The sequence below is a fragment of the Trifolium pratense genome, linkage group LG1, assembly GCF_020283565.1.
Source record: "Trifolium pratense cultivar HEN17-A07 linkage group LG1, ARS_RC_1.1, whole genome shotgun sequence".
Taxonomy (NCBI): domain Eukaryota; kingdom Viridiplantae; phylum Streptophyta; class Magnoliopsida; order Fabales; family Fabaceae; genus Trifolium; species Trifolium pratense.
Genome location: NC_060059.1, coordinates 30,698,492 through 30,721,005, shown reverse-complemented (window position 1 = coordinate 30,721,005; position 22,514 = coordinate 30,698,492). Strand labels below are relative to the sequence as shown.

The 22,514-nt window shown below is 33.4% G+C and overlaps 3 protein-coding genes across 4 annotated transcripts; all 3 read left to right on the top strand.

Annotated features, from left to right (window-relative positions):
- The first annotated feature begins 5,227 nt into the window (after positions 1–5,227).
- On the top strand, positions 5,228–9,117 carry LOC123903050 (protein tas). 2 transcript variants are annotated; one of them, XM_045952917.1, is made up of 8 exons: positions 5,228–5,641; positions 5,724–5,819; positions 6,730–6,813; positions 6,909–7,069; positions 7,392–7,509; positions 7,712–7,847; positions 8,196–8,374; positions 8,665–9,117. In XM_045952917.1, the coding sequence occupies exons 1-8, from the start codon at positions 5,408–5,410 to the stop codon at positions 8,902–8,904; spliced, it is 1,248 nt and encodes a 415-aa protein (XP_045808873.1). In that variant the 5' UTR covers positions 5,228–5,407; the 3' UTR covers positions 8,905–9,117. The 2 variants fall into 2 exon arrangements, with proteins under 2 accessions (XP_045808873.1, XP_045808879.1); XM_045952923.1 differs by having other exon boundaries at positions 5,285–5,636.
- Positions 9,118–10,392: 1,275 nt separating this feature from the next.
- On the top strand, positions 10,393–18,319 carry LOC123903041 (PH, RCC1 and FYVE domains-containing protein 1-like). The gene is made up of 9 exons (XM_045952905.1): positions 10,393–10,818; positions 11,455–11,541; positions 12,255–12,344; positions 12,419–12,505; positions 12,598–12,699; positions 13,371–15,452; positions 15,770–15,916; positions 16,864–17,288; positions 17,513–18,319. The coding sequence occupies exons 1-9, from the start codon at positions 10,771–10,773 to the stop codon at positions 17,646–17,648; spliced, it is 3,204 nt and encodes a 1,067-aa protein (XP_045808861.1). The 5' UTR covers positions 10,393–10,770; the 3' UTR covers positions 17,649–18,319.
- Positions 18,320–20,191: 1,872 nt separating this feature from the next.
- Positions 20,192–21,226, top strand: LOC123903031. Its single transcript, XM_045952894.1, has one exon. The coding sequence runs from the start codon at positions 20,330–20,332 to the stop codon at positions 20,903–20,905; it is 576 nt and encodes a 191-aa protein (XP_045808850.1). The 5' UTR covers positions 20,192–20,329; the 3' UTR covers positions 20,906–21,226.
- The last annotated feature ends 1,288 nt before the right edge of the window (positions 21,227–22,514 follow it).

Genomic DNA, 22,514 nt, shown 5'->3' with positions numbered 1-22,514 from the left:
TAACTTCTCCTACTTCAGCGGGAGTTGATAAGTCAAGACTCAAGAGAAGAACAAACTGCACTAAATTGCCAACAAGCTATTATCTTTAACACCATCTTTGAACTAGCTAGCCTTTGCTTGCTTGTGGTGCCATAACTTCCTCTCTGCCATTCATGAATTAAGAATTCTAATAATAACAAAGTTTATTCGACATAACTTATACGAGCCGACCATAACTTAGATTACCAGATCCTGGACACAATCTTCCTAGAGATGGAGAGCCCCTTGCCTAGGAGTTAATAAAACCTTTTACAAATAATCGATAAATTAATATTATCAATTTATCATAATGGTTCATTGTTCAATTTAACCAGAGAGAATGATTAGAGATCCTCTTGGCGCCTTCAAGATAGGACTCCTTCATGTTATTAGATATTCTTAATACTTTATATATTTTTTGTGGGACTATAGCAGAGTTGGCTGAACATCTATTCCTAAGACGTGACTTGGCTTCGTCGATCTGGTACTCTATTTTTAGGTGGTTAGGGGGTTGAGTTTGTTTTGCCCAGGGGGTTTTAGACTTTTAGGTTTATTCGAGCTTTGCCATGGGTTGGGAGTTGGTAGGAGGACACACCTTGAGTGGCAGTTAGTTTGACAATGTGTTATTTGGTCTGGAGACTGGATTTCCCGAAACGAATTAATCTTTATTGGGGGAACGTCGTCTATTGAATATATGGTTGACAGGGTGAAACTTCTTTCATGGAGGTGGTATATGGCCAAAAACCCTTAGCACTCCTGCTCTTTAAATGAATGAGAGATGCAACCTTTTTTGTGCCGGAGCCGTTAGAGTTTTATGTCGTGGTGAACCTTAATCTTGGAGGGATATGGGCCGGCTTTTTGCTTACTTTATTGGCTATCTTCTTGTTCTTTCACTCTTGTAGTCTTGCACCTTTTTCAATGGGGTTCTTAGTACTTGTACTCCCCTTGTTGTAATCCGAATATATTTTTTCTATTAATATATATTTTGCCATTAAAAAAAACCAAAGAGAATGATTAACGGGAGAGAAAATAGTAGGTTTTGGATATAGAGTAGGAAAAAATCGGAGTGAGCTTTAAAATTTTAGCAAATTTATAACTTTCAGGTGTATTTCTGATCTCTCTATTTTTAAAAAATTGAATATGTTAAATCATCGGAAAATGACTCAAAAAGGAGATATTTATAAGTGTGACCGTTCATTTATGATGTGACATCGAATTATAAGAAAGATGGTCTAAGCCCATTTAATTAGATTTTTTTTTTGGTATTTAACCCTATGATTCTTTGGAGAAAGAGGTCCCATAATTTAAAGTTCGGTGATGAGGTAGTTAAAGTCTGATAAAAAAATTTCTAAAAAAAATTGAACTCGGATTTGATCTCTCAAACAATTCATTGTAGGAGGGGCTCAATTTATAAGTGTTGTCATATAATAAATAAATAAATAGGTCATATCATCATAAAATGATTCAAAAATGAGATAGAAGACCAGTTTTTAATTGTTTTTTAAATAAAAAGCTAAATAAAAAATGGTCTTAAAATAAAGAAATCAAAATTTCATTTATTTAAAAAATAAGAAACTAAAAGTGTAGTTTTTTATTTTGTAACCCTTTAACTTAGTCTGAATAAAACTATTTGAAAAATTTGGGCTAGTCTGCATGTCTCTAGTCCGATCCGTATAAGTAAGTCTGCATAATATGGTCAAACTTCTTTTTTTATATGTAAAAGTGAAAAGTTTGTTTGCTTTTTGGTGAAAGTGAAAAATTTGTTTTAACAGTTTTTTTTTTCTCCCCAAGTTGTCTAGTGGTCAAATTTTTTACCATTTCAAGTGAATAATAGAGCATTTGAAGTTCGAATCCCGATTTATGCATTAGCAGTTTTTAATGTGTAGAAATCAAATTTAAAAAACGAAACATTATTTTAACCGGAGTGCTTTTATGAAAAAAGAAAAATGTTTTTTTTTTGATGTAAAAAAAAGAAAAATGTTAACTAGTGTCATTGAAACACTTATAGGGGTGCAGGGTGAGCGACGGCATCGGGCCTCAAAATTTTGGAGGCCTCAACTCAAAATTTTGAGGTCCTATATATTGTTAGTGTTTATAAAATATCAAACGTACTCGGTAGATTAATTTTGAGGCCTTATAATAATAGTTATATATTATCAATGTTCATAAAATATCAAATGTTTAGTAAAAAAATCCTAATCACCTAAAAAAAAAAATTACACGTTTTGATTAGAATTTTTCTCCCCTCTCAACCGAATTTTCTCCATACGCATGAGCCATGAAATCGAACTCGTGAACACATGTTTAAGGGAACCAAAACCCTTACTCCTTAGACCAATTTATTATTGATATTTCTTAGTTACTTATATAATTTAAATAGAGGATAATTTTTGTTAATTTTTTAACATTTTTTATTAGAGGTCTATTTTTAATATTTAAACCGGACCTCCAAATAGTTAGGACCGGTCCTGTTAAATATGATAAACAAATCTTGAAAATAACTTGTGTATTTTACCTTTAAAAGTATGAATATATTTTTTTGTTACAAAAAGTATAAATATATTTGTTTGATTGTGAAAATTATTTCTTTGTTTTCTTTAACTAGTGTCCGGACAATATTTAGCATGACCATTAAGAAATCGGTTTTGATTAAATGAATGTATGCTAACATGTTACGAGTCAAATTTAGATACATTATCTTGAAATTTGTGTAATCAAACTATTTTACATTAATTTTTTTAGAATTATTTAATGTAAAATTTCTTTGTTTGAATAATTTTATTTGTCCTTTGAACACATATTAACATGGCTTAATTAAAATATTATTTTAAGGATCTTATTGATATATGTGTCATATGTTAGACTATCTTCAATGATGTAATACCTATTAGGTACTCATGGTGTACTTATTTTGTTTTCATGAGTCCCATTTATAATGATGTATAATTATTGGTGAAATATGTTATCAGTAGGGTCTATTTAGAACTTTTTAAGAGATGTTGGGTTGGAGGGATTTGATACTTATTAGGTACTATTATTAAAAAATATAAATGAGTGATGTGTACACGTGAGATCCAGTTAGATACTAAAAAAATGAGTATCTCCATTGTGAATGCTCTTAAGGAACTTAAAAATGAAAATTTTGTATTGAAAAAGATCAAGCTTTTGACTTCGAAAAAGTTGAATGGACAATTTTTAAAACTAATTTTTTATATTAAGTACCTTAACATTAACATGTACATTTACACCTTTACATGTTAGCTTTCTTTTTATTTTAAATAAAGTTCACTACAACATATACAAAATTTAGTAAAATTTGAAAAATACTAATAAATCAAGGAAATATTACAAGTTAGGTAGATTTATATATTCTCTTTATCTTGGAAGGATATGATTTGACAAGATTGTCCATCAATGGGAGATGTTTCTGTTCTGCTTCAACCTGATGTCTGTGACATTTTTGCCACATTGTGTGGTGTTGTTGGCTTTGGAGCGATCTAGATTTTGTTTGGCTTTGGAGATGTCTAGTGTTTGTATTGTTATTGTTATTGTATGGTGGAGATGGAGTTTTGAGTAGAATGAAAGTGTATCCTTGTTGGAAGAGGTTTTGGTGCTGCTGTTTGGTTTTCATCTCTGATATGGATTTTAAAAGGGGTGGTTTTGGTTGATTTTAGTTTATAATTGATTTTGCGCTGATTTAAGGGGTGATTAGCATTTAGACTAGCTTCTATTGAATTATTTTTGTTGCTTTTTAGTGTTGATGATATGTACGTACCCAAATTAGGTTTTGGCTAACATGGAAACAAGTGCACCGTATGGTGCATAATGCACAAGTCATCGATTTCATTATAACGAATACAAATTTTACAAAATTTAACGATGAATTTTGTAAAATTCGTATTCGTTATAATGGAATCGGTAACTTATGCACTATGCACCATATAATACACTTGTGGATGGTAGAACTTGGCCCCAAACTATTGTAAGATGTGAATTGGTATTGTTGTTGTGCCTTATACTCGGTTAAGGTGTTTTCAACATCTTATCTATAGTTTTTTTTTTAATTTTTTTATTTGTGAACTCCTTATACTTCTTATTAAAGAGAGTCGTTTATTAATAAAATTTGTTGATTGAAAAAAAATTAGGTAGACTTGGTAACATTTAAAGTAAATGTTAGCAACATGTTATTAAAAGTTTTAGTTCGTAAGTAGTTAGCTTTTAAAAAATAGGGTTAAATACGTTTTTAATCCTTATATTTTATTCTATAGTTAAAAATAGTCCATACATTCTTTTATGGTGAAAAAATCTTACAATTTTTTCCGTTATCAAAATTGACCCCTTATTTTGAATAGTCCACTATTTTATGGAGATGACTAGATCCTTTCAACCCCTAAGTATTAATTGCTCTATTGTAACCCAAGTTTAAAAATTGCTGGATTTTGAGTGTATTCTATTTTAAGTGTATTCTATTTTACATTTTTTTTAATCTCCATAAACTTTTTGATTGAAAATTGTTTATGTGACATTTTAAAATAAAAAATTGTTTTAAAATCAAATAATTTTTTTTAGAAATTGATTATAAAATAAATAAAGATTTTTTTTACAAAAAGATATTGTATCATAAAATAAATTAAAAAAAATTCAATTTATTTTAAAAACATTTTCATTTTTCATTTTTAAGTTTTTTTTTTATTTTAAAATACTACATAAATAATTTTTAGTCAAAAAATTAATGAATGACTAACAAATAGTACAAAAGTGGATAAATTCAAGAGTTTAATGTATATACATCGTCGGTGTAAAGTTATTTTTACAAAAAGATATTATGTTTAAAATACATAATGTGACACATTCCTTAAATGATGTGGTAACACACACATCATTAGATGCATGTATAAAAGAATCTTTACACTGTCACAACAATTAGGTATCGTTTGACCGGACTTTTTTTTCTTTTCTTTAGAGCTTATGCAAACAATTTATGCAATTTTTATATATTATTAGAAGTTTGTCAAGGTACTTTATAATAAAATAGCTTATAAAATTACAATCTTCACCAGCGTGAACTTATAAAATACCATAAAACTTAATTTAGATTACATAAGCTGTTTGCATAAGCTTAAAAAAAAGTTGGACCAAACTTATCCTTAAACTCTAAATTTAAAGTATCAAAATAAAAAATGAAAATTTAGAACAAAAAATGGAACAATTGTGAAACCAGATTTACACACACCCGTGGAGGCTTTCCCTATCACAAAGTTGTACTACCAAATTCAGCGACACTTTGTTGCTCTAAAGAAAGTTAAAAATATGAATTGGAAACTGGTTGTAGTAAACAGAGACAACCAACCAACAACGTTTGTTTAGGTAGAAGATAAGCTAAGAAGCCATGTCCGGTCGTTGCTCTTTCTTCTCTCCTTCTTCCTCTGACATTACTTCCCTTTCTCATTCTATCACCCCATCACTCTCACTCTCACTTCCAACAAGAACAACCCTCCTAAGGAGGAGGAAAACTGGGTCTTTTTTCAAGCCTCTTGTTTGTGCTGCTGCCATTAACAATCCATTGCAATATAGAAAGCTTGGTGATTCTGACCTCAATATCAGTGAAATCACTCTCGGTACTGTAAGTTTATACTTTATTATTCTTTTTTGTTGTTGAGTGTTTGTGGCATTTTTTTGATTGATTGGTGTGTTATGTTTTTTAGATGACCTTTGGGGAGCAAAATACAGAGAAAGAATCTCATGATATACTTAATTATGCATTTGATAATGGCATTAATGCTCTTGATACTGCTGAGGCTGTAAGTTCTTCAAAACCTAATCTGCATTTGCTTCATTTTATTCTCTTGATCAAATTTAAGTATTTGGATTGTATTGGTTTTTTATATAAAAAAAATATGTAAATGTAATGGTTATTTTTCTTAAAATTGTGAGTTGGGTCTAACTCAACCTCTAGTATGACCCGATCAGAAACCTGATAGCAGGCGGCCTAACAGATTGTGGAGGAGTCTCTGAGACTGAGACCATCTTAGAATATGAGTTGGGCCTAACTCAACCTTACAAAATCGGCTTGTAAGGTGAGGATTGCCCTCTCTTATAAACACATATTCAGGCTATCTCTCCATAGATGTGAGACTCTTAACAATTTTGTTTTTAAGTACCCAAGTTTATTAGTTTGTTTTAGATTTTAGATTTGATATTGTGCAAATTTCACTCTTTGGATTAATAAGAACTCAATCATAATTTGTGTTAGATGTAATAGTTACATTTTTTTTTGTGTGGATGGAGTGACTGTCTGCTCGGTGATAAAAGTTTGACTTTGTAACCTCAAGGGTTGGAATTCAAATCCCCTTGAGGATGTGTTCAATGGTCACGTCGGTCTGAACTCTGAAGTACACAACACATCCTATTTGCCTCATTCTCGCCGCTTTCTTATCTTTGGTTTAAAAATTGTAAAACTCCCTATGTATCATTCATAATGTTTTACATATGTGATCCATTTTAATTTTTTTCCTAACTGATTTATTCTCTTTACTTGATTTTGTTCTTGCAATCTACTTTTTGTTTAGTGCTAAACCAATGTATCCCCGCAACTTTTGCAATCTACTACACTTTTATCATGTGTAGCTACCGTCTGTTCAACATGCCATATGGGATTAACCGGTAAAGTTTATGTTTCTGATCAAATTGTTTCTGTTTTTCATTTTTCAGTACCCAATTCCAATGAAAAAAGAAACACAAGGAAAAACTGATCTCTATATTGCTAGCTGGCTGAAATCTCAATCCCGTGACAAGGTATTAGTTTAGCAACAAAAGTATAGATTAGTTTAGCTGGCTGAAATCTCTATATTGCTAACTGATCTCTATTTGTCTACCCACTGCGTGGATAGATTATTTTAGCAACAAAAGTATGCGGTTATTCTGAGAGAGCGAGTTACTTACGCGACAACGCAGACATTTTGCGGGTTGATACTGCAAATATCAAAGAAAGTGTGGAGAAAAGCCTTAAACGTCTTGGGACTGATTATATTGATCTGTTGCAAATTCACTGGTGAGTTTATAGCATGTAAGCTTTTATATGATGCTTATCATTTTCTTCTTACTTTATTGGCGGTGCATCTGGCTTGAGCGCGTGTAAATATATTTTTAAAACTTAAGTGCAGCATGCATTGTTAAAAAATATAATTTTTATTGCAGAACTTCCATAATTTAAGTCACTATTTTCTGTTTTGACGTTACTTTTCATTATACAATATTTACATGATGTAGCCAGACAAGTTGCAGATTATCTCCTATTTTTGTCTTGAACCAGAAAGCTAAACTATTTTTTGAACTATTAGTTTCTGAATATACGATTTTCTGCTTCATTATAGGCCAGATCGATATGTTCCATTGTTTGGTGAATATTGCTATGATTCTTCAAAGTGGAGGCCTAGTGTACCGTTTGTTGAACAATTGCAAGCTTTTCAAGAACTTATCAATGAAGGAAAGGTGATTGATTCCTAACATGCTTCATCTTTCCTATATTCCTAAATTAGTTTAAATAATGTGGTTTTTGTTTTGACTTATATTTTTGCTATATATTTTTGTATCTTGTGTCGACTGTAATGTAAAATTATATATCTTAATATCATGTTCATTCTCTTGTACATGTTTATTGGATTCAGTTTCTTCGGATTTTTGCATGCATCAGGTACGTTACATAGGTGTTTCGAATGAGACTTCATACGGAGTGATGGAGTTTGTCCATGCAGCTAAAGTTGAGGGACTTCCGAAGATTGTTAGTATCCAAAACAGCTATAGCTTGGTTGTAAGAAGTCGTTTCGAAGGTAAGTACAGTTCTGACATTAATCAGATCTCGCTCATTTATCACTGCTTGTAAGAAGTCGTCTTGTCAACTTTGTATAACCAATCACTTTTCTTTTGTCATATGATATATCAGTTTATAATTTGTTGTCACTTGTTTGATTTCTTAAAAACGATATATCTTTATTGCCAATGTATCTTATGGTTCATAATAATATTCGATTCAAAACTTAGTAAAAAGGTCTTCTGATTCACGATTTGAATCTCTATTTGATAACCATGACTGACATACATTTCTAAGAATGTGTAAAATGGAGATTTCTCTTGTTTTAAGCTTTTTCAAGTTCTTTGTTGGTTTAATGTTTTTGCAGTTGATCTTGTCGAAGTTTGTCATCCAAAGAATTGCAACATTGGCTTGCTATCGTATTCTCCACTTGGTGGTGGATCACTCACTGGAAAATATATAGATATAAATTCTGCAGCTGCGAAAAGGGGAAGATTGAACCTCTTCCCTGGCTACATGGAAAGATATAACAAATCAATTGCAAGGGTACTCACTAATTCTAGTTCTTATATTTAGAGTTTATACCATTGTTTTAAAAACCGAACCAGACATCAAACTGGTGAGATTTTCGTGTCATGATTCAACTGCTTTAAACCAGCTGAACCAGAACGAAACCACGATTGAACCAGTCACATAACCGAACTGCAGACAGTGCAGGTTGCTGAATCGTCCGGTTCGGTTTTTTTAAAACATTGGTTTAGACTATACTCTAAACCATGGTTAACAAGTTAACCAATTAAGAAATTTACAATTGTTTTTTCATATTATGATTTCAGGAAGCAACTATTAAGTATCTTGAGTTGGCCGAGAAACATGGTCTGACTCCTGTTCAGCTCGCGCTTGGATTTGCGAGAGACCGTCCATTCATGACGAGTTCAATTATCGGTGCAACTTCTGTGGAACAACTAAAAGAAGACATTGATGCTTTTACAACAACCGAAAGGCCTTTACCAGCAGAAGTCTTTGCAGATATTGAAGCTATCTTCAAGAGATACAAAGATCCTACCATTCTTTGAAGACTATACCTTTTATTTTTTTGAATTATTAAATCATTTCAACTGGTTTATCATGTTCTCTATTTCTCTTTCTCTATTGGTTGTCAGGATTAAAATTAGAGGATGATTACATATTAAACCAATACATCATACATGAATAATACTAGGGTGTATAAAACTGATTACATTACTGATTAAAAATAGTGCAGAAACTATTGCACCTTGTCTTTTCTATGGCGAGAAAGTTGTAACTGTTATGTTGAAATACCTTGTGGCCATAACATAGAGAATGACTTTGTTTTCGATTTTTTTGAGTGTAAACCGGATATCTTCTGCGCGCAACTTTAGAGACTAATCATTCAAGTCTTATGGGGCCCAAAATGGGTGACAAATTCTCCCTAGGAGTTTTAATGTTGTTGCATGTTCAAGTCAGGGATTGAACCTTGTCATCGAACTTTTTAGGTGTAAACAAACTTCAATATTAGTGTTGTGAAGAGAATACTTCATCCTCAACAAATTTTAATAACTTTTTCTTCTTTTATTTGGTTATTGAGGGAGTATATTGTATAGCATCTTAGTAAAAGATGCTTGAATCGCAATCTCCTAGTCGTTAGCATGATAGTAGTCTCAAGTCCTTCCATCATAACTAGTCGATACCCTACTTGCTGGGGTAAACTAAGCTATAGACAGGCTAGCTCGCGCCTCAACTAAAGGAAAAGAGCCATACAATGAATAAGGCAAGGTAAGCACTTGGTCCTCGAAGTCGGGATAATCTGTTGGGTGGCTTTCAATTGAACTTAGGTATTCCCTGAGCTATAAAACAAGGATAGCATAACTAAGCCATTAGGTCCGCATTCTAACTTATAAGATAAGAGGGCCCAAATACATATGTACATTTCACTACTTAGGAACCACTTTTCATCCCATCGTTGGAACAAAATAATAAAAACAAGAAGAAAAACGAAATAGTCCCCGAGCATCAAAGCTTGAATCTACTCGGCTTATATATAATCACTTATTCAATACCTGTTAACCTAAATTACTTATACAAATACACTCTCAACTAATGTAGTTAATGCTCATTTATGTTTAATTTTCACCCAGTCCATTTTTAAAAGATAAATGCTCTTACAAGAGAAGAGCCAAAAGTGGAACATGTAAGTTAGTGTAAGTTTTCAACGATGACTTGATCTAAGTGGTAAGAGATTTCGACTTAAGTAGGCATCAGAGGTTCGACCCCTAACTCTTGCGCATGGAAAAATTTAATTGGAAGAAAAAAACTTATCTTGTGTGCTCCATAGATTCCTCGACGGAGATTAGTCATTGTTAAATGGCGGTAAAACATTCGGTTGAAAGAAAAGAACTTATCTTGCGTGTCTACAAAATCCTTGAAAATTAATCACTATTAAACCGTGGTAGAAATTTTGTATCGATAATATGGTAACAAAGAAAAAAAATACTAATTTTTTATGGAAAAAAATAAAATAAGTAGTGTTAAGTTAGTTTGTTGACGTGGAAGGAGTTTAAGAAGCGCGCCAATATCTCATTCCCTTTCCTTCTACGAAACTTTCGCATCTTCTCTTCTCTCTGTCTCTCTGTCTCTCTCAATTCCTGAATCCAGCAACTGATCATACACTTGTTCATGCAAATTCCACATACCCTTTTACCAATTTTCAATCTTTTCCAGATTCGGATGAGAATTTTTCATCTGGGTCATTCTCAAATTCTCAATCTATAGCACCCATTATTGGGTTGCTTTATTTGGGAAAAAAAAATTTGATCTTGAGTGAGAGGTTTTTGGAGACTTTGATGAGAGGCCCAAGTAGAAAGTATGACGCTTGAGCTTTGTCTTCTTCACTGGTTTCCTTACATTTTCTTTCAGATGGAATGGCAGATCCCGATACTTTTACGAATCCTGACCGGGATATTGAACAAGTTAGTTTCATAATCAGATTAATCTTTTATTTTTTTTCTCTGCTAAAATTAATTATTTTGTAACTGGATTTTTTTTTATAGAATTTTTATTGTTTTTTTCATCTGGCATAATCCTATTTTATGTAGCACCGACACTTCAGATTAAATGTGTCTTTTGGGTCATATGTGTGTAGGTGTGTCACACTACACTGAGACGTGATTGCATTCAACCACTTACATGTTTTCAAATTGTTATATGCGTCAATGTTGATATTGTGTCTGTGTTAGTGCTTCTTAGGTTTCAAGTGATTGTCCTTCATTTTTCAATAGGAATTTTTATTTTTACTTTTTTTTTTTAAAACTTGGTATTCGTCCCAAGGACCAACTAATTTGGGGGACCAACCCCACCGTCCACTAGTTGGGGCCCAATTGAAGTTAGAGCAAAGCCCTGTATGAACTGTCCCTACACAGAAATTGTTAACACTAGGAGGATTCGAACCTGAAACCTTGAGAGAAGTACACTGTGAGGTCCCAAGCCTACACTACCAGGCCAACCCCTGGATAGGAATTTCAAATTGATTACTTATATATTATATGATGTACTAAATATTATGTTGCTTAGGTTCTCCACTTACTTAGTTTGATTTTTTTGTGAAGGCATTGGTTACTTTGAAAAGAGGAACTCAGTTAGTCAAGTATTGTCGAAAAGGGAAGCCAAAACTTTGTAATTTCAGGCTTTCACAGGTGAGTTTTTTTTTACTGCTACAAGTTTCATTTATGAATTATATCCCAAAAATCATACATGTGCATTTGTATATTGTTGAGAATGGTTCATATTCACTAATAAGTCGGCAGACACTCATGTTGGGTCATGAGGGGGCAGCCGGGGGATCATCCACATTGGGCTCAGAGCAACCATACAAGTGAGTTGTACACCACACTTTTACCCAAAACTTTAAGGTATTAGGTTTATGGGTCCTCTCACTTATAAAGTTCTCAACCTCCACTTTTCTACGCAATGCGAGACTTAATTCACCTCACACTTGCCACAACAACTCAAGCATAGAGAGTGGAGTTGAAAGTGCAATGAGTGCAGTACAATGAGAGCGCCTGCCCTTTGGGATGGTCCATTCATATGTTGGGTTACGATTAGGAGGGTTGGGGAGCAGGGAGTGAAGTCCACGTGCTACGGTTTAGGGGTAAACTTGTAATCTGGAATGTAGTATTTAAACACAGCTTGTATTCTGCAACTTGAAGAATTGCATTGTAGAAACTACGACAGTCACTCTGCTGTCAAAGATGTAGACACACTTGGGCGAACTCCGCTATCAATCATTGTGTTCTTGTGCGTTTATTTATCTGTTTACTTTAGAACCGAGTTTGTTGTTCTAACTTATATGCATTGAATTTCAAATGATTGTGTGGATGGTTTCATATTTAGTGGCACCCTGCTGCAGGATGAAACATCCCTGATTTGGATTTCTCATGGAAAGGAAAAGCATCTGAAGTTGGCTTCTGTTTTGCGCATCATCTCGGGACAGAGAACAGTAAGTTAAATGGTGCTTGGTCTTTAGAGGCTGCTAGATTTACGGTTATGTTAACATTAACATGTACTTTGCAGGCTGTCTTTAGAAGATTTTTGCGCCCTGAAAAGGATTATCTATCATTTTCACTTATTCATAAAAAAGGCGAAAGATCACTTGATCTGGTTAGAGAAAACACAGACTCTCTATGTTGGATTAAGTTTGTCTATTTCATATGAATCTTTGAACCGACTTATTTCCCTTTTCAATTTTCTAGATCTGCAAGGATACAGCTGAAGTTGAGATATGGCTTTCGGGCCTAAAGGAATTAATTTCTACTGGGCATAGAAAGCGGCGCTCTTCAAGTGAATTGACAGATGTTAGTTGCAATAGATATTGTTTAAATGATAATTTAATGTTAAAATTATATTCGTTTACAAATTGTTAAATAGTTGTTACTTCCTATATCCTTCACGAATTTACTATGGATTGATTTTTGATTTCTCAATTTCCTATGGATTGATTTTGAAACTTTCCTATTTATAACCATTCTAAATGACATTCTTCTATAACCCTTCCACTACACCATTATAGCTTTGACATTAAAGCTTTGTTTAACCAATCCAATTTGGAAAGTTTCAAAATTTGAATACTTCATTGATATTTAAGACATTATCTAAATTTTGGCTAATAGGCAATCTTTCGTTACTTTATCCTTACATTACATAGGTGGAGACATATAGAGTCTCTTTAACATGAACTCTTGACACTTTGACAGATTACATAGAAGAAAGCTTTTGAAAATCAAATGATGTACACAATGCCTTACTTGTGATCATAATATTCTTTTAGTGATATTTTAATAATGATTGTCATAATACCTTCACCGACTCAGTAAGATCTTAGTTGAATTTGGTTGCAACGTGCAAGTCTATATCTGGTTCTCCTTAAAGCTGAAATTGTTAGGCAAAGGAACATGAATATATAATTATCTATTCTTCAAAAAAAGTTCATTTCAATGAAGTAATTTATTTTGAATTTCACTTGCAGGATAGCGTTGATTCTTCTCCGATTGATCGTCCTTTTGGTGGGGCACTAGAGTTGAATTCAACCATTTCCACTGGCAGGTTTTCTTTTGAATCAGCTTTTCGTGAACCCACATCAAGTAGAAGACGGTCAGATGTGGGGTCAGATAGTGCGAGTATGCCAGTAAGGACAAGTGTTGGAGATTGTTCCCGTATTAGTGTGTCAAGTGTTGGCTATGCTTGTAGTGTAGGATCAGGGCCAGATGACATTGAGTCTCTAGGTGATGTTTTCATATGGGGAGAGGTTTGGGTCGACGGAAATTCCTCTGATGGGTTAGGGAGTCAAGTCCCTTCCAAGACAGATGTTCATATTCCTAAGCTATTAGAGTCTAACGTTGTTCTCGATGTTCATCAGATAGAACCCGGTGTAAGTCATATTGCTCTAGTAACACGGCAAGGAGAGGTTTTTACCTGGGGAGAGGACTCTGGCGGGAGACTTGGACATGGAATCGATAAAGATTTTGGTAAACCACGTCTTGTTGAGTCCATAGCAGTTACTAATATGTGTTTTGTTGCTTGTGGTGAATATCATACATGTGCTGTAGCTGCATCTGGGGATCTATACACATGGGGTGACGGTACACATAATGCAGGAATTCTAGGTCATGGAACCGATGTTAGCCATTGTATACCGAAGAGAGTCACCGGCTTTTTAGAAGGACTTCAGGTTGTATGTATAGCCTGTGGCTCATGGCATACAGCATTGATAACCTCCAATGGGAAACTTTTTACCTTCGGAGATGGAATGCTCGGTGTCTTGGGGCATGGAGATAGAGAGAGTGTTTCATATCCAAAGGAGGTAGAGTTATCGAGTGGACACAAGGCTATTAAGGTTGCATGTGGAGTGTGGCACACTGCAGCCATTATAGAGGTTAATGATGAATCAGGTTCAAATGCTTCTGCATCAAAGAGACTATTCACATGGGGTGATGGCGATCAATATCGATTAGGTCATGGTAACAAGGAAACCTATCTTCAACCGACTTGTGTGGCTACACTTGCTGAATATAATTTTCAACAGGTTGCATGCGGACAAAGTTTCACTGTTGCACTAACCGCATCTGGACATGTTTTTACTGTGGGAAGCACAGCATACGGTCAACTAGGAAATCCAAACTCTGATGGAAAAGTACCGATTCTAGTAAGAGATAAATTACAAGGTGAAACTGTTGAAGAAATATCATGCGGCACACATCATGTTGCTGCATTGACTTCAAGAAGTGAACTATATACTTGGGGAAGAGGTGCGAATGGAAGATTAGGACATGGAGACACGGAAGATCAGAAAACTCCAACGTTGGTGGAAGCCTTGAAAGAAAGGCATGTAAAGAGTATTGCATGCGGCGCAAATTTTACAACTTCTATATGCATACATAAATGGGTTTCTGGGAATGACCAATCGGTTTGCTCCGGTTGTAGACAACCTTTTGGTTTTACTAGAAAAAGGCATAATTGTTATCATTGTGGATTGGTGCATTGTCATCCTTGTAGTTCGAAAAAGGCCCTGAAAGCAGCATTGGCTCCATCACCTAGCAAACCACATCGCGTGTGTGATGCTTGTCACGGAAAGCTTAAAGGTTCTGATAGTCTTAACACTTCCAATTATAATAGAGAAATTAGTCGTCCAGTTAGTACCTCACATGGAAAAAATGACAGGGGAGAGGTAAAGCCTTCAAAAATTCTTTTGACTTCTACTGCCATAGGTCTAGTGAAATATCTTGACTTAAGAAGTGCTATGCTTGGAAGTACACGCGAACCTTCTCCCACGGGAAGAGAGGCTCAAAATCCGTTGAGTTTGCAATTGAAAGATGTCATATTTCCAGGTTCATCAAGTTCCACACAGAATGCTCCCAGGCCTCTTATTATGCCGCAAAGTCAACCACCAACTGCACCTTCATCAGCTACTTCAAGACCAACCTCACCATATTCAAAAAGACCGCCTAGCCCGACACGTTCTAGTTCCCCTGGATTTTCAAGAACCATTATTGATAACTTAAAGAAGAAAAATGAGCTTTTGAATCAAGAAGTCTCAAAGTTGCAAAACCATGTATGTTTCATAGTTTACACCATTTTCAAATCCAGTCTATTTGAGTAAACTTCTCAGGAAACACTTATCATAATAACTATATTATTTTTAAGAACAACTTCTACATCTGAAATTTTGGATAAACTTTGGTATTTAATTTGTTTTTAAGCTCGTATAAGCTTGTAACAAATTTTCTCTAAGTGAAGAACCATAAACTTGTTTTAGTTGAGAAGTCCCTATGAGTTAAAGTTAATCAAAATGAAACCCTTGTAATTAGTTATTGTACTCTCCAAGGAATCCATTAATAATTTTTATGGATATTTTTTCTTACATAAAAGATTCGAAGTTTAAAGCAAAAGGGTGACATGCAAGATATGAAGATTAACGAGCTTCAGAAAAATATTGAGGAAGCACATCTATTGGCTGGAGAGGAATATTCTAAGCATAGAGAAGTAAGGGATTTCATCAAGTCTATGGCAGATGAGGTATTTTGATCCTATATTTTAACATCATGAATTCATGATTGAACTTAGCTATTTCAAATAAAATTCTGACTTGCTTGAAACAATGTCTTGACTCAATTTTAAACAAGTTAACATTAATGAGTCTAATGGATAATATATACATTATTCTTTAGGTATGAAAATTGTTTTGTTTGTAAGATTAAAATTAGAGATCGATATATTACATGAAATTAGAACACACTTACTTGATAATCATAATCACCTACATTGATGATATATTAGACCAGGTCTTCCTTTGCCTGATCACATGCTACAAGATTTGAGGTTATCAATGGGCCAAACCTCAAACAAGCTTATCGTCAGAGTGACAGTGTGATGGCAAAGGGGACCTAGCCTATCTATTTATAAGATCGAAACCCTAGTCAGTACCACCCATCATGTACCTTAGAGGTTGGGCCTACACTTTGTTTCTACACAAATCAAAATTAGTGTCCAAAGCCCATTATTATTGATCACAGTTATGAGCCTAATTTTTATCTTACATGTGGTATCAAGCTTGTATTATGTGATTTAGAACCCTAAGATACACCCATTTTTCTTTCTTTCCTTAAGCTAATTTTTCATCCTGAATAACTCTAAAGACAGATGAACCATGTCCATGAGGTGTAAGCTCAATGGTAAGAGTTTTGACCTGTAACCAACCTCAAGGAACAGAGTTCAAATCCCCTTAGAGACAGTTATAAAATGGCCATTAGTGAATTATAATTAATAACAATTTCCCTAAAGACAGATGAACCTTCATTTGTTATCTATTTGCTCACCCGTAACTACTAATTGACGGGATTAAGCGAAGACTTATTGTATGAAATAAGCTTAATGCTTGCAACTGTTGGGAAATTAACAGGTAGTTAATAATGATTTGGTCATACTAAATAGCTAAACTAGCTTCTACATTTGTTCTTGTTTAGTTGAGGGAAGTGACAGAAAAGTTGCCACCAGAGATTCCTGGCAGTGAAACCTTGAAAGAGATCCATGCTCAAGCACAATATATTCTGAAAGAAAATGTAGAATTTGAATCTTCTTCATTCCAATCGGGCTTTAAGTCTGAGAAACAAACTGCACATGGTGTACCAGCATCAGAAGGAAATGATGAAGCTTCTGAGGCTGTTCCATCTATAGATGGAGGAAATGTTCATCACAAATGCAGAAGATCGTATGTATCGAGTCCAGGAGTGTCTCCACCAAGTTCAGAAAATCGTTCCAAATCACCTGAATCTCACAATCCTGTGAGTGAAGAAGAAACATCTATCATTGAACAATTTGAACATGGTGTCTATGTCACAGTCAGTTTACTACCTGGTGACGTAAAAGTTTTCAAACGTGTTCGATTCAGGTATGAGAGCTACTTGTTAATCCAACAAATTTCCACCTATATATATTTTCTGCATTCAACATTTATATTTGAACATTTTTTTAATTAGTTACTAAATTTTTCTATGGCTAATTTTTCTATACATGATCGAGGAGTTTCTATGTTAGTTTTCTTATTTCAGTTATTTTTGTCTTCGATACAATTTCACTTTTTTTTCATTATTTTCTTTCCTTTTCTGCGAGTAGTAAGAGAAGATTCAATGAGCAACAAGCAGAAGAATGGTGGAACAATAACAGAGATAGGTTGCAAAGGAGATACAGTCTACCACCTGAAATGATTGGTTCGTCGACCACCTCACCTCATGCTGAAGAAAATGGTTAGGCATCACATTCTTAAACTTTTCTCTCTGGTCTACACTGTCAACACAATAGTCGTCTCAAATTATTCAGAATGGAAGCCGCAACAATCAACTGAGTGTAATTAGACAAATTAGTGCAAACAGTATCTACATTATGAAGCATCGACACACACGCACACCAGACACAACTGATACGTACAGACCATTAAGAAAATTAATAAAAGTGATTGAATGTATGTGTTGGTGTCGGACATACACATACGAGACACCAGACACACCTTTATCTGAAATGTTGGTGCTACGTAAATCTACAACAGACAGTTTGGAAAAGAGCCTCAATAGAAGATAGAATATGTAATAGGAAGTACTAGGAACACTATAACATAAGGTTTAGAGGTAGAAAACTTATTTTTGATATTAACATTCTTTGATCTCATTCTCACTCTTTCTTTCCTTGTAACTCTTCCACATACCCTCTATTATTGGTATTGTACATCACCCGTTTTTACGAGTTATTGTCAGTTTGGATCTTACATAAGTCCATACAATTTTATCATTTAATTAAAAGGTGTCTCATTAAATTGAGAAGAATAAATAAGTGTTTATAAACTACTATTAGTCTCGATTTCTAAACGATGTAATTTTTTTTTATATGCCGAAACAATAATCCATCAAGAAGCTAAATTCATATTAATTTATTTTGTCAAATGTGATGTAGCAAGCTCTTGAGTAGGGTAGACAAATATTACTAAAAAATATATTTAATGAGTTTCAACAGAAAGGGAAAGGTTGTGCTGTTGCTTACTCTATACTACTATAGGTTAGTTATCACATATAAATTCATTTAACTTTTAGTTACTTGATGAAATTATGAAAAAGTATAAAGTTTATTGTGGCTGTCACTTCCTAATAAAAGTGTGGAAGCAAGTGGCTGGTGGTATGTGAGGAGTCATAATCTTGTCTCTTTGATTGCCAAACAGAGCCTAACTATACTGTTTAATCTGATTGGGAAGAAATTATCTAAACTTTAAATGCCAGCTAAGTGTTTGTCTCTTTTCATTTGTATAGTCAATTCAAATTAGTACATTCAAATTCTCATTATCTTATTTTGAAATTGAAAGCACTTGTACACATTTGATTATTTTATTATTAATTGGACTAATAAAGGGCAACACAAAAGTACAACTTATGAAAACAACTTTTTCTTTCAGATTTACTTAATGTAGCTGCATTGATATTCAAATGATCTGATCTTTGGTGCTAAGAGACTAATGACTTTTAAATAGTAATTCAAAATGAATAGTATGTTTCATATAACATGTAAAACATCATATAGTGTATGTTTGGTATTACAGTGACTATAGTATGTCAGAATCACGGTCACCCACTGTACTTTTACGGAAGTTACAGAGTACAGTTTTTGAAAAATCAAGGTGAATCACCGTAGTTCTGACATATCCACTGCATACTAAACATAAGCATAGTACAATTAACATATAATAGTATGTGGTCGTAGACTCAATCTTAAATTTGTATGCATGGAAGAATATATGTAACTCGAGAGCATCTATTACCTGAATTTAACTGTATTGATAAATTTTCATAAGATTAAATTAACTAAGCTTACTCAAAACTTAATATCAATGGCAAACTCATAAATCAAATGAATAAAATGTGATTATTTTTTTTCTTTTCTTTAATGGGGAGCGGGGTACTTTTCATTGAACAACATCAAGTTGCTTTTAGAAAATTATATATATAGAAGTGGCACCACAAGGACACAACCAAAAGTTGCATACAGGCACACACACACCACATGGGATTTGTGGTCTTTACAGAATTTAGAGCTTTCCTTATTCTCACCATACTTAGCACCCAAGGCTGCTTCCATGCTGTCAATTCTATCAAAAGACACATGACCTTGAACTAAAAAATTACATCTTTATCGTTAAGGTTTTATTATATTACAAGTCATGCCATCAATAAAACCTGTTTGAAAAAATAACTTAATTACATAGTTAAATTGTTTTTGTTGAGTATGACTCATATGCATCAGAAAAAGGGAAAGGACATGAGGTGGCTCAGGAGCTGAGCAAGCTTGACCTAAATGTTTTAGGGGGTGTTACCCCATGCAGTACAGTTCAAGGGTATTGTTATGGTTATCCGGATTGAATTATTATTATAAATATCGTTTGTAACACTGAAATCATAATTCATTCAATCTAATAGAAATGAACTATAGTGATTTCTATAGTGGAGGACATACCCACCACTTGAGAAACTCTGTTATCAAATGCCTATTTATTGAAAATAAGTCAGAAAATAACTATAAATTTGTTGTCATAAGATATTCCCATACACTCTCTTAAATAGTGTCACAAGTTCTTAGGTCAATCAAAACAAGCTCTATGGTCGCTATGCTACAAATTAGAAATCAAAACAATGGCACTTAAGTAATTCTATTATCAAACTATGTGCAATTTGGATTGGTCAACAAAAAGATAGTACCAACTTGAAAAACAAAATAAAAAGTAATAATTATATAATAAAACTAAAAAATAGGCATCAAAGTTTCCTTCATTAGAACCATTTCCTCCAATATAGGAATAACTCTTCCTTAAGACATTCTTTAAACCCTTCTCAATCAAACTCTTTCTCTCATATATCCACTTTTCAACCTTTCATTAATTTTGTACCTATCAACATGTCTCGGATGAGGCTATCAAAGAAACTTAAACCAACCAAGAAAGCATGGAAAAATTTCTCAAACAATTTCCAATCAAAATTCAACAAACTCAACATTCAAAAATCATTCAGAAACACCCTTCAATACTTTCTTTCACTCATTCATTCAATCACTCATCTCATAACCACAAAAAATACTCATCATAGCTCTCTCATTTCTTCTAAATCATTACCTTCAACTTTTTACCATTCTCAACATAAAAACTTTGAAGCTATACATATAAATGATCTCTATAATTCTCAAGCTCATTCTATTTCCATGAATTCCACCATCAAGAGACATCGTAGGAGTAGTAGTAATATTCAACATGCAATAGGTGAAACAAGTAGAGAAGTTGAAAAGGTGCATGAAGAAAACAGTAGCAATGATATAGATACTATAGAGGATGCATGGAAAGCTGTTGTTGCTAAGTCTCCAATGATGCAAGTAGATCAAAAGGCTGAAGAATTCATATCGAAATTTCGTCAAGATATGAGGCTTCAAAAAGAGAAATCATTGCTTGAATTTCATGAGAGGCTAGCAAGAAGTACTTGAATATTTGATCATATATATCATTCATTTTTTTTTTAATTTCACATGTAGTATATGAATTAGTTTGATACACATCATATGGTTTGGTTTTTTTTTTTTTTTTTTTACTTTCATTGAGTTTTTATTGAGAAGCAAAGGAATTTTTACTTTGTTTTGAAAATCAAAAGCAAACAAGTAATTAGGTTAATAGTTTTGGAGTGATGTGTGAAGAAGTTCTGAAGATGTATAAACAAACTTGTGAGGATTATTTTTTCCTTCTTATTTTCATTATTTGTATTCTTTCTTCTAATTGTTCAAAGTGAAAAGCTAATGGAATATTGTGCATATTGTACTTTTAGTCTCAATAGTAATAAAGTGTGTACTTTTTTGTTTTATAAATTGGGTGATGAGGTAAACTATTTTAAATTTTACGACCATATTTTAGGAGTTTGAATTTCGTGCTTTGAAATTATAAGATTAAGATCTTATCATATTGAACCGTTGGATATGAAGTGTGTATAGATTTTTCTTTTTTTTTAATTGAATTCAATATCTTATTTACATGATCCAAGTTGAGTTTTACTCTCTAATTAAAAAAAAAAAACAATATGTAAAGTTGGTGTAAAATGTGTATAAATTATAGAAAATATCATTGAATTTGTTACTATTTTTTTATTATTCATAGTGAATAGTTCACTTGCAAGTTCTTGTCAAACAAAAAAAAAATCAATTGCAAGAGTGGTTGATGTTTATATTATGGTATTCTTTCCAAATCACGTTGATATGTCTCTGTCCACTCAATTAGTTTCTCCAACTAACTTCAATTATTTTCCATTGTTTTTTTTAGAAATATTGATTAGCTCTGGCTTTGTCGAATCTATTAATTATTTTTTGTCCTACATAGTACTATTCATCTAAGTTTACTATATGCATGAAAAAAAAAAAAAAACTTTTTTGAAGTTTTGTTCCTCACTTGTTCCACATTCTAAGTCAACACTTATCGTGCTGATTTTTATAAATTATGTAACATTTAGGTGGCAGCAACTCATTTTTGTGCTAATGAATTCATTTATTAAAATGGTTAATAAAAATTGTGTTTTCATGTTTAACTTATATTAAAATGGTACCCATTTTCTTTGTAGAATTGGGTCTATTCCTTTTATACCTGTGGGGGCAAATCATCGAAAGGAAACAACATGGCAGCCTTTTTGGATAGTTTAGCTAAGCGTCTGGGAGTTTGGAGGAATAAGTATGTGAGTCTTGGAGATAGGGTGGTCCTATTGAACTCCGTTCTCAATTCCATACCTATTTTTTTATCTCTCTTTTATGAAAATGTCATTCAAAGTGTGGAAAATATAGTCTAAATTCAACGGAACTTCTTGTGGGGGGCGCCTAAGAGTGCTAGAAAGATTGCTTGGGTTTGCTGGGGCAAGGTGTGTAAGTCAAAGAGTGATGGAGGGTTGGGGGTCAGAGATCTTCGAGCCGTGAATTTAGCGTTGCTTGGAAAATGGAGATGGAGACTAATTTCTGGAGGAGTGAGTCTTTGGAGAGATATAATTTTAGCGAGATATGACTCTTTATATTCCTCCCCTCATCTTGGAGGGAGGCTTAGGGAACTCAGGAGGGTCTCTTG

Excerpts from the sequence above, each read along its gene's own strand:
- LOC123903031 (XM_045952894.1), top strand. The coding sequence starts at position 20,330 with ATGTCTCGGATGAGGCTATCAAAGAAACTTAAACCAACCAAGAAAGCA.
- LOC123903050 (XM_045952917.1), top strand. The coding sequence starts at position 5,408 with ATGTCCGGTCGTTGCTCTTTCTTCTCTCCTTCTTCCTCTGACATTACT. Across the intron at positions 5,820-6,729 it reads CTCTTGATACTGCTGAGGCT|TACCCAATTCCAATGAAAAA; the intron begins GTAAGTTCTTCA and ends TTCATTTTTCAG. Across the intron at positions 6,814-6,908 it reads AATCTCAATCCCGTGACAAG|ATTATTTTAGCAACAAAAGT; the intron begins GTATTAGTTTAG and ends CTGCGTGGATAG.
- LOC123903041 (XM_045952905.1), top strand. The coding sequence starts at position 10,771 with ATGGCAGATCCCGATACTTTTACGAATCCTGACCGGGATATTGAACAA. Across the intron at positions 12,700-13,370 it reads CTTCAAGTGAATTGACAGAT|GATAGCGTTGATTCTTCTCC; the intron begins GTTAGTTGCAAT and ends TTTCACTTGCAG. Across the intron at positions 17,289-17,512 it reads TTCAAACGTGTTCGATTCAG|TAAGAGAAGATTCAATGAGC; the intron begins GTATGAGAGCTA and ends TTCTGCGAGTAG.